Raw genomic sequence first — 12,343 nt, 5'->3', positions numbered from 1 at the left:
TGCCTCCTGAGTGCTGGGATTAAAGGTGTGAGGGGTTTTCTTAATCAGATTATGAAGCAGGAGACCCACCCTAAATCTAGGCCATGTTTTCTGGTGGTAGCCCACATAAAAGGACACAGAAGAAGGAACTTTGCTCTTGCTAGCAAGCTTGTATGTCCTATTGCGGTAGCACTCCTTTAGCAGCATTAGAACTGACTTCACTGTGGTTACAACACAGACTAAAGACCAGAAGCTCTTCAGGAATCCCCAGGCCTTCAACACAGACCGAGACTGCAGAGACATCCAGCCTTGTGAAAGGAACAACTACTCGACTCTCAGTCCCTCCAATGGGAGACAGCCACTGTTGGACTATTTGGACTGTGTGCTGTAAGCCAATCCAATGAATACCTTTTTAATAGATATATTCATCCTATCAGTTCTGTTTCTTTAGAGAATCTTGACTAATACACCTCCTACAGACTGTGTAACTATCAACCTGGCATGGTGGTTCATGCCTTTAATCCCAACATTCAGGAAACAAAGGCAGATCTCTGAGAGTTGAAGGAGGCCTGGTCTACATAGCAAATTCAAGGTCAGCCAGGACTACACAATGAGACCTTGTTAAAAATAATAATAATAATAAAAAAGCACACCCCCCCCAAAAGTCACCTACACATACACACTTTTCCACTACACGTATCAAACACAGTACATAGGGGGAAGCATAACATAGACCACACTTAAAATACAAAGAAACAGCCGGGCAGTGGTGGCGCACACCTTTAATCCCAGCACTCGGGAGGCAGAGCCAGGCGGATCTCTGTGAGTTCGAGGCCAGCCTGGGCTACCAAGTGAGTTCCGGGAAAGACGCAAAGCTACACAGAGAAGCCCTGTCTCGAGAAACAAAATAAAAACAAACAAAAAACAACAACAACAACAAAAAAAAAAAAAAAAACAAAGAAACAGAAAGCCAAGTAATCAGAAATGTTCCTTTTTCCTTCTTCTGTTCTTTGGGGTTTAGTCCTGACAGGCTAAGCTGCTCACTCTCCTGTTAGTCAATAGCAGGTTTTAGCCATGCCCTTTGAAGAAAGGATGCCAAAACTGTTCTGTAAGTACTTTAAAAATCAACAACCAAAGTTCTAAAGCCTAGGAATTAAAGAACTTTCACCGACAGAGAGACGGTCTGGCTTGGAAGCTTTGGCAAAGAGGAGAAATGGGAAAGGACCACTGCACCACAAGTGGCACCTCCAGGACAGACACGTCCTACCTCCTTGTCGCTGTAGGAGATGTTTCGGATTTCATTCCATGGGAAGGAGATCTTGGGGGTCAGCCTGTTCTCAGGGTCATAGATATGAAGTCCCAGAGCATCCACTCCAAGCAGCAACTCTGTGCCCTTTTTATTCTGCAGAGCCAATAAAGAGTAGCCGTTGTCAGCTTCCGGCTGGGGATTGTGTCTAACGTTCTAAAGAATCTGGCACACACTGTTACATCTGACAAGTTTCAACACGTCTCAACAGAAATCACAGCTCTCTTGTAACCCAGGAGGTTTCCAGCTTCTGGATTTAGGGAAGCAGAGGCAAAACAATACTATTTTTGTGACTGGTGCGTCCTCTGGGTCACTGTGGACTCAGGCTCCTGTTACTGGCTTGGTAGCTGAAGAGATGGTAATTTAAATGTTGTGAGTACTAGTTAGCTAACCAGATGATCAGAGGGAGAGCCCGATCCCCGCGTTTGAACACTTCTCCTGTCACAGGAAACGGCGGCTTCATGGGGTCACTGTTGCTCTGTGGTAGTGTTCTCATCGGCACATACAAGGCCCTAGATCTGATCTTCATCTCACACACACATACAAGTTGTTGGACTGCTAGAAGGAAAACTTTAGGTCTAGGAGCTAGATGATCTTATTTTAGGTTAAATGCAGTTTCAATGTAGTTTTACTATACCATACCCCAATATGGTAAAATGTTATTTGTATTTTAGGGGTAGCTAGGTGGTTGGTATATATGGCATTCATCGAAAACTTAATTTTCCTATGTTTCAAATGCTTGATAATTAAATGTTGGAAGAAATATATACAAATTATACTTCAATGAAGCTGTTTAAAATACCAGTTAACTATATGAATGTTATTCCCCGAGGGGAGTCCTGGTCAGCAGTTAGTACAACCAGAGGCCTAGTGCCTTGTGCCCCAAGTTACTGACCCAGCTGTGAAGCCACTGGCTCCAACCTCACAGGCAGACCAATTTGCCAGTGCTGTAGTTTAGCCTTTGCTGTGGAAAGAAACTCCCCCCCACCACACGAGGACACTCCAGCTCCTGACCCCTTGCTGACAACAAGGAAATTGAGCCAAGACTCAAGGGTAGACCAGCAGATCTGCACACTGAGAAGGTGCTTGGGCTGTGACAAGAAGTACCAATCTAACAGCAGGTGTTAGATGTGTGCTCTAAGACAATCTCTCTACTCTTTCTAACACCTGAAACTAGGCGCTGCCACCCAGGCGTTAAGAGTGTTGTCCTTGTCTGAAAGCTTTTAAAAGGGATGTGCTGACAGAAGTGAGGCTTGTGTTATTACATCTGTACCTCATCTTGCAAAATAAGGTATTTCCTTATGTTTCTGATGATTTAAATAAAAAAGAAAGGATTCTACCCTCTGCTAGCATTATGACTGTGACAATTCCAGAGACCAGAGAGGGGAGCACAAATAACGCCTCTGAAACTGTTTTAATCACCTAGTACCCCATTATACATGCAAGTGTATATTTATCTGTTCAAATCAAATGTTTTAAGCATTTACCTTCCCTAGTTAATGACAGAATTTAAGATCTCTAACATAAAATTACTCAAATGTCTTTAACTTTGTCTATTGCTCAACATAAAAAAACATACAAGAAGTAGTTCATGCTCATCTGATTCATGTAGAAATATTCCTATGAAGAAGAAGAGGAGGAGGAGGAGGAGGAGGAGGAAGAAGAGGAAGAGGAGGAGGCTGGGTTTTGGGACTGCTGAGTAACTTAGTGAGTCAAAATGCCTACTGCCACACCTGATGACTGAGTTTGACCCCAGGACACACATGGTAGAGGAGAACTCTATAGCATATTGTCCTCTGCATACCACCAGGAATAAATAAATAAACAAGTAAATGTAATAAATATATTATACATACATAATTTTTCTCTTCTAAGTAAAACAAATTTATAAGAACACTAGTGGTGTTTTTGTTTTTGTTTGTTTGTTTTGTTTTCTTGAGACAGGGTTTCTCTGTGTAGCCTGGCTATCCTGGAACTCACTCTGTAGACCAGGCTGGCCTCAAACTAAGGAGATCTACCTGCTTTTGCCTCCCGAATGCTGGGATTAAAGGTGTTCACTACCACCACCCAGGCTAAAAGTTTTTTGTTTGTTTGTTTGTTTTTAAGATTTATTTATTTATTATGTATACAGTGTTTTGTCTGCATGTATGCTTGCAGGCTAGAAGAGAGCACCAGATCACATTACATATGGTTGTAAGCTACCATGTGGTTGCTGGGAATTGAACTCAGGGCCTCAGGAAGAACAGCCAGTGCTCTTAACCACTGAGCCATCTCTCCAGCCCCCTAACAGGTTTTTTGTTGTTGTTGTTGTTGTTGTTTATTTTTTTGAGACAGGGTTTCTCTGTGTAGTTTTGGTGCCTGTCCTGGATCTTGCTCTGTAGACCAGGCTGGCCTTGAACTCCCAGAGATCCACCTGGCTCTATCTCCCGAGTGCTGGGACTAAAGGCGTGCACCATCACTGCCCAGCCCCTAACAGGTTTTTTAAGGATTGCAAAATGCTTTCTTTCTTTTTCTTTTTTTTATTTAATACAATTAATGTTGGTGGTGGGCAAGAGAAGTCAGTTGGGTTGACAAAACCACAGAAGCTCACTAAATTGGTCTAACCTCAAAGAAATGGACGTTAGATACAAATTAATGAAACTTTTAATTATTTAATATTTACTTATTTACTTATGTGTGTTGTGTCTGTGCATGCATGTTTATGCCACAGCACACATGTGAAGGTCATAGGACAATGTGTGGGAATCAGCTCTCTGCTTTCACCATGTGGATTTCATGGACTGAACTCAGGATGTCAGGCCAGGCAGCAAGTGCCTCATCTACTATTCCATCTCACCAGTCCTCATGAAACATTAGAAACTACCTTCTGCATTTTTTTAAAGATTTTTTTTACTATTTTTTATTATTATTATTTTTAGTTATATATGCCCTTGGAGGCCAGAGGCATCAGATCCCTCTGGAGCTGGAGTTTCAGGCAGTATGAGCCTCCCAAGCTGGGAGCTGGTAACTGAACTCAGATCCTGTTACAAAAGTAGTATGTGCTCTCTCTCAACTGCTGAGCCATCCGTGTTCCAGCCCCTACAACTTTCTGCATTCCTACAAAATACATTTTGAGGCACCTGCTTATTATAGCTGAACATTTCAATGTGCCCTGTTTTTTATGCAAAGAAATCCACAAAAACCTGTATTTAGAAAACAAATTAAGCAGAAAGCTATCCTAGAATACTGGAGATGTACTTAATTCAATTTACTCAAAGTTAACCCAAAGATGTAGGAACCTACAGAAAGGCAGAGAGTAACTGGAATCACAAAGGTAGATGACTGCAGCTGATCTACTCATGTGTGGCCAAGCATCCTAACAACCCCTCATCTACCAGTGAAGAAAAGCATGGGTACATCACATGGACTCTTTTGGAAGAAGCCATGGACAGACACACTGCAAACAGCAGCCAAATCCCCAACAGGAGAAATGGACGCTCTAGGGCCAGACCTGAGCAGAACACAAATGCCTTTCTCTGCAGAAGCCCTGGTTCCCAGAGGCCTGGGGACCATTAATGGTCTGAATAGAAAACTAATTAGCCTCACAGTAAGAATAAGAGTTCTACCCAAACAAATTAGGAATCTATAAGAGCAGCCTTACTTTCAGTGGGCCCCAGGGAAAGATACTATTTCCAGGTGCTCCCGGGATCTCACAAGAGGCCAGAATAATCAAACATCACATGGCCAGCATTCCAACAGGTTTCTGCTGAGAAGAGAACCAGGTCTACATCCCTGAAGGTACCACTGACACTTAATTACCTCTGATCTAGTTTGAAGTCCCCAAATAAAAGACCAGGCTCTAGATTCCTATCTTTCTCTTTTCTTCTTTACCACCAAACCATAAAAGACTCTAACTGCCCTGGGATGAGGAAGTAACCCATCTGGCTGTGTGGTCCTAGTCAGTTTATCTGGTAGCCAGGGAACTTGGGGAGGAGTCAACACACCCGGATTGCAAAGTAGTTCACACCATACATCTCCAGGTCCTGAGCTATCTTCAAATATTCCATTTCAGCTTCATCCCTGTAAGGAGAATGGAAGAACACCGTCACTGGGGCTAAGTGACAAGGGTGGAGGAAGACACTTGCCAAGCCAAGTATTCTGAGCATGCCTATCCTATGGTCTTATGACACCTGCAGAAGATATGACACAGACCAGACACCAGCAAAGCTTCTCCCAATCCAGAGTCTATTAAACACAAGCAGAATTGCCCATCCCCGTGAAAATAAGAAAACAGATTCATTACACTGTCTCTTGGCTTCAATTTCACACTCTGCCCTTGGTAAATAGTGACATCTGTCTCAAGTGATTAAAAAAAAAAAGAATGTGGGGGCTGGGAGTATAGCTTAGTGGTACAGCACTCACTTAGCACGTGCAAAGCTCTGGGTCCCATCCCTAGCAATAGCAAAAAGAAAAACCCAAACCATACTGTGTTATTTTCAACCTCCAATGAATTAAGTTGTTGCCTTATTTCTGTGCACTTTCTTAACCTAGAGGCTTTAGTAGTGAACAAGATTTTCTACACACTATGACAGCATCTACTTTCCTGATTTTTGTCTCTTGGGGCACTGTTGAAGGTTAAGGTAAGAACTATCTGAGCCATAAAACCCAGGCCAGTGGGTGAATATTTGTGTGTTGTAACTCAAACTTAAAGCAAGCTCTGGAAGCAGCAGTGACTTGCAGAAAACTCCCCAATAAGTAAATGTATTGAAGTAATTCAACTCAAGCTTCCCTACGACCTTGTCCTTGTCCTCTCTCTCATCTCAAAACACTCAGATGGATTTTAAAAATTCACCCTGAGAGAATGCCAAGTGTTGGCAAGCAGGTGGAAGAACCAGAAATCACACATACTGCTGATGTAAATGGATTCAATTACTTTGGGAAACTGTTCAACATTACCTATAACAGCAAAAACCAAGAAACAACCCAACAACCCAAGAGTCCTTCAATGGTAGAATGGATAATAATAATCTGTTATACTAATATACTGGAATTCTGCACAGCCATGAAAATGAGAAAATTATTGCTACATGCCAAATCTGACAAATGATCTTCAGAAAAAGAAAGCACTTTGGGATATCATCTTACAAGGACTCCAATTTGCAGTAAGGCTCGTTAAGGAAGGGAATAGCTCAGTTGCCTTTAGCTTACTGGCTATGGGTGGGATAGGACCTCTGTTGGTCTTTTCTGTGTCGAACACACAGATTGCAAGCCCAGTGCCACTTTGAGATCTTTGGCAGCAGTTAACTCTGCAACTCACACGATTGAGCCTGTATGATAATGAGTATTCAGAGACGGGTAATGCCTGGGGGGTGCTCACCAACCTAAGACAGAGCGCCTGTGTGTCCTGGGCAGGAGTCTCCATGACGGGTAAGGTGACCTGCTGACTTACCACACAACCTAAGTCAGAAGCTCAGTTTTTAGTAAAAGAGGGACCTATGGGTCCCTGGCCCCCGTTTTGGGTAACTGTTGCCTTGCTTGCTGACCTTGACCTTGATATCCTCCCTACGCTAATTCCCTGCCGGGTTCCACCCTCCTAAATGCTTAAGGGAAGTTCCTTGTCTGTGTATCCTGCATAATGGGCGTTAACAGCTTAGATGCAAGATTGTAAAACATCGGTAGAGAACTTCTGCCCTCCAGGGTTCTACCATTGTGCTGTAAGCCTGTATTTAAGACCTCCTCCCTCCTTCAATAAACAGCATACGGCATTTAAAAAAAAAAAAAGAATAATGAGTGACCCCTATTCTGGGCTGAGTAGCAAGACCCCACCTCAAAAAAAAAAAAAAAAAAAAAAAGAAAGAAAATCTGTGCATCAGTGCCCAACTCCTATCACAACATCAAATCTGAAGCATGTAAGTATAAAAGGTGGGCTACACACTGGCTTCCATTGAGCCTCAGCTACAGAGTCAGACTCTGTAAATACACCAACTTACAAAAAATGAACAAAAGGGGAAAAAAAAAAAGAATCACAAAGAGGGGCAATAATTGTTAATTGTCAGTTGCAACCCAAAAGGAAGGTGACTAACGGGGAAATGAATTAACTAAAGGCTAAATTCAGGTAATATCTAAGAAGATATTATATGCTCAACTATAATCTTAAATGTGATTGGTGGAAAATGTTAAGAATCTATAAATTGCTAGGTCAATGAGAGAAAATAAAACTGCCTTTTTTCCTGTGGCTCCTAAAAAAAAAAAAGAAAAGAAAAGAAAAAGAAAGCACTTAATATAGAATTTAGTTGTATTTATCTAAAGTTTAAAATGGGTGATAGTGGGCTAGGGATGTAGTTCAGTGATATAATAGTTAGTTGCTTAGCATTTGAGAAACCTTGTATTTGATCCTCAGCACTACAAACTAGTAATATAATAATGGTAAATAAAAATCAGTGGGCAACACTAGCCTATGGGAACACAATTAGAAGTTGGGAAACTGGATTGGGCAGGATGGCATAAGCCTTTAATCCTAATACTGAGCAGAGGCAGGCAGATTTCTATGAGCATAGGCCAGCTTGGAATACATAGGAAGTTCCAGGACTCTAGGAGCTACATCGTGAGACTTTGACCCAAAAAATAAAAAGAAAGAAACTGGAAAACTAGTTATCTTTGGGAAAAAGGAAGCTGAGAAGTCATGGGCTTATCTTCTTGTGGTAAATGATAGAGCAGTGTACTTATGATCTGTCCATTTTGTGGGTATAAACAAAAAAGAAAAAATATACAGAAGCTGGAGAAATGCCTCAGTAGTTAAGAGCATTGACTGCTCTTCCAGGGGATCCGGGTTTAATTCCTAGTACCCACATAGTGCCCCACAACCATCTGTAACTCTGGTTCTGATGTTTTCTTCTATGTCCTCAGGCACCAGACAAGCACATGGTACACGGACACACATATAGGAAAAACATCCACATACATAAAACAAACAACAAAGATATAGTAGGAAGCTGATATGAAGGATTGGGGTGAGGGGCCGAGTTCAAAGATGATCAACATCTAAAGCTACCAAGGGAATACTTACAACAAATTATAAATTTTTGTGTTTTAATTTTAATTTAGTAAAACTGTAGACTGATTAAAAACAAATGTTGAAAGAAACCTAGGGTGGTAGGAACATTCTACTAACACTGGTGATGGACATGTGCCAAAAGGCACAGAATTTTATTTATTTATTTATATTATGATTTTGTTGTTTGTTTGTTTTTTGAGACAGGGTTTCTCTGTTGTAATAGCACTGGTCATCCTGGAACTAGCTCTGTAGACCAGGCTGGCTGGACTCAGAGATCCGCCTGCCTCTGCCTTCAGAGTGCTGGGATTAAAGGTGTGCACCACCACCACCACCACCACCACCACCACCACCACCACCACCGCCTGGCTACAAATTATTTCAGAGAGCAATTTAGTTTCACCTGTCAAAACTGACAAAATGTTCATGTCCTTTGACCACTAACTCTCTTCCGAGAATCTACCCTCTAGTCTTGTGCAACTATGTAACAACACGAAATCGTACACTGCAGAGCTTTCTGTAAAAGTGAAAAGCATTCAGATATTCTAGATGCCATCAATATAGGCCTGAATGTAAAAACAAAGGGCCTTCAGACAGAATGTTAAACTGCCACCAGGTTTGTGTATCTTGATAGGCAGAATACAAGACCACTTTTAATTAATTAATTTATGAATTTGGTTTTCAACCCAGAGTCTTACACATTCTAGGCAAGCGCTGTACCACTGAGCTACATGCCCAGATTGTCACATGCTCCTTTTATAGCAACACACTACAATAAGGATGCACATGAAACTGGAGACCAACATTATTCCCAGTTCCCATTTTTCCTTTTGTATACTTCAGGACTGCATTTTGTCTACAAGCATGCCCTAGTTTTATAGTTCTTTAAGGGCGGGGGAGGGACGTAAAGAAACGTAAACAAGGATGGAGCAGCCTCACCTGGCTCTGCCCCGGTGCTCCGCGTACCAAGCAGTAATTCTCTCCTCCCACATTTCCGGAGTCATCTGATAGAGATTTATCACCTACCAAAAAGACAGCAAAAGAAAATCCACATGCAAAGCAAGTCTGGGTATTGTTTGCCATTTTTATAATTATGGTTCATTTTTACAAAACAGAAAAGCTATTTTTATAAAGCTGCATGCAGGGAGAGTCACACACAAAGGTGGGTGTGTAAACAAGCCCCATGCCACTAGAGGATCGACCTGCAAGGTGCAGCATTCCTCAATCCTAACTACACTCCTGGGCTGGGAGGATCCACCTCTGCTGCTAGGGCTGCTCATCTCAGGGACCACCTCTGACAGAAAAGCAGTGCTTACTTACTCGAAGCCATCAAAGCACAGGTAAAGGCAGGGAAGGGTTGAGGAAAGCCTTTATTACCCAGTGACAGATGATAAGTGGGGCTGTAAGAAGGGAAACAGCCAAAGGCTGCTTCTGTGTCTAATGAGTAAGATGAACAAGAGTGAGGACTAAAAGCCTCCCCCACCTCATCCTCTCCACCCCAAACAGCTCAATTCTGCACAGTGAACACAAGATCTCATGGCTCCCTTAAGTCAATGCCACTCAACCATCTTTAGAGACTGCCACACCAGAAAAATATCTACGAGCCACACACTTCCTAGCAATTCGACATCAATTCCACAAAATCTTACACTTTGTTGTTCTGAGACCAAATCTCACTCTGTAGCCCAGGCTAGCCTTAACCTCGTGATCCGCTTGCCTCTGCCTCTTGACTACTGGGAGTTCAGACACAAACCACTATGTGCGGCATCTTTGCTTTTCATGTGCTTGACCAAGAAAACTAGGTGCAGTGGTATACATACACCTGTAATTCCAGCACTCAGGAGACTGAGGCAAGAGGATAGGGAGTTCAAGGCCAGCCTAGACTGCAGAGCAAGAGCCTGTCTCAAAAATTAATAACCGGCGCTACAAAGCAGCTCAGTAGGTAAAAGCACTTGCTCCACAAACATGAGGACTTGAGTTTGAACCCCAGTAGTGACAGGCATGAGGAGATACAGGAGGGATTTTCTTCAAATGGTGACCACAGTTACGTCAGGTACACCAAGGCAGCACACTCAGGAGTAGTTGGCCAACACAAATGCATCCATTACTGTTGGTGGTTTTGTTGTTGTTTAAGAGAGAGAAAGAACATAAAGCTGGGTGGACAGTGATGTAGAGGGGGATCTGGGAGGAGGTGGGGAAGGGGAAAGAACATGATCAAAATATACTGCATAAAATGTTCAAGAAATTGGGGTGGGGAAAAAAAAATGTTCAAGAAATAAGCTGGGTGGTGGTGGCACACGCCTTTAGTCCCAGCACTGGGGAGGCAGAGGTAGGCGGATCTCTGTGAGTTCAAGGCCAACTTGGTCGACAGAGCGAGTTCCAGGACAGCCAGAACTATTGCACCGAGAAACCCTGTCTTGAAACAAACACACAAACAAACAAACAAACACCCTCAAAGAATAAATAAAAACATAAAAATAAGGCAAGCATGACTGTACATACATGCCTGTAACCACAGCATTGAGGGGTACAGACAGGCAGATCTGGAGTGCTCACTGGCTGGCCAGCCTAGCCTAAATGGAAGCTTCCAGCTGAGAGACCCTGTCTCATGGCATAAGGAAGAGAGAATACAGGAAGACACCTGAAGTCCTGCTCTGGTCGCTGCATGTGTGAAAGGGCACACATACCCGCACACTCACAGGCACGCACAATACAACACACACAGTACTAGTAAGTAAATATGCTTAACCAAGATTCCATACTCTTCTCAAGGTTATGAACTATGCAAATGTGCCTGCTCTGTACTTCCAACACTCCTTCAGATCAGTCAGTAGCTTTCCTTCAGCCATGTTACTGTTTTCCCAAATAGAGAATTTGATTTCTTACCCTTTTTGGAAGCAATTCTTCTTGGGCTAAAAATCCCCGCTTGTGCACAGAGGGGTCATAGTCACCATACTGGAAGAAAAAGAAAAGAGATCTGGTGATTGAGATTCTAAAGACTACTGTCATTTCTGAACAAGGCTCAACTCAGTTGGTCCCTCCTCCCAGTTCCAGCAATTCAATTCTGATGACAAGATTTCAACCTTGCCAGTTTGTTATCCTTGAATGAAAATACAAAGCTGATTACATCTATGAGCAGAGTTGTAAAATCCCATAAGGGATGGATGGGTGATGTGCTAATAAGAATGTGACATGTGTATGGAAATGTGGTCTGTTTCCTAACCCTCAAAGAAAGCAGTCATTTCCAAACATTAGCTTTGGAATGGAAACAACAAAACACAACTGTGGAAGTTGTGATTAGCAAAGTGTGATAAGAGCCTTACCTACAAATGCCTCTAAGTGGCTGGTAATTGGAGCCAATTGCTAGGTGGGACCGGGGAATAATGCAGGCAATATTTTTAGTACCTTTTGCTCAAGGCTCTGAAAATTGCTTTTGGAAGATCTGATATCAATACTCTGTCATTCCTACTGCACAAAGAAACAAAGAAAAGGTTAACGGATAGAGCCGGAGCTGTAGAGCTGCGCACTAGTGGGGCCTGCGATCTAAGTTACTCCTCCAGGGGCAACAACTCAGATATTTATTCTCTTATTCTTAAAAACAATACTCCTTTCTTCCCTAGAAAACTTAGGTCAGACCAGAGAACTACACCACATCAAAGAACGGGGCAAATGACACTCGGTGGCACAGCACTTGCCTAGCGTACATAAAGCCCTAGGTTCAAGCCTCAGCCCTAGGTATAAAAAGAGACTGTGGGCTAAGCATGGTGGTGCATACCTTTAGTCTCAGCCCTTGGGAGGCAGAGGCAGCTATGATTTGAGGTCAATCAGAGTTACATAGTGAGACCTTGTCTCAAAGTAAAATAAAAATAAATAGGTGAGAGAGACAGGAAAAAGAATATAAGCACAAAACCTATCTCTTGGCAGTCAGCAGTCAATGGTTTTTCTCTCTTACATTTACTTATTTGTGGGGGAGGGTGCAATGCCACAGTGCTTATGTGGACTCAGTTCTTTCCTTCTATCATGTGGGT

General features: G+C 42.5%; 1 protein-coding gene across 4 annotated transcripts in view; it reads right to left on the bottom strand.

The window, feature by feature from the left end:
- Nf2 (NF2, moesin-ezrin-radixin like (MERLIN) tumor suppressor) overlaps window positions 1–12,343 on the bottom strand; it is an 89,663-nt gene that overhangs the window by 33,266 nt on the left and 44,054 nt on the right. For all 4 annotated transcript variants that reach the window (XM_059275555.1, XM_059275553.1, XM_059275554.1 and 1 more), the window contains 4 exons: window positions 11,202–11,270; window positions 9,255–9,337; window positions 5,269–5,344; window positions 1,247–1,381 (listed from right to left, as the gene is read on the bottom strand). In XM_059275555.1, the coding sequence (XP_059131538.1) occupies window positions 1,247–1,381; window positions 5,269–5,344; window positions 9,255–9,337; window positions 11,202–11,270 (363 nt within the window). The remainder of the gene's footprint in view (window positions 1–1,246; window positions 1,382–5,268; window positions 5,345–9,254; window positions 9,338–11,201; window positions 11,271–12,343) is intronic.

The sequence above is a fragment of the Peromyscus eremicus genome, chromosome 10 (assembly GCF_949786415.1).
Source record: "Peromyscus eremicus chromosome 10, PerEre_H2_v1, whole genome shotgun sequence".
Classification (NCBI taxonomy): Eukaryota; Metazoa; Chordata; class Mammalia; order Rodentia; family Cricetidae; genus Peromyscus; species Peromyscus eremicus.
The sequence above is the reverse complement of the archived record's forward strand: the minus strand, read 5'-3'. Positions and strand labels throughout refer to the sequence as shown.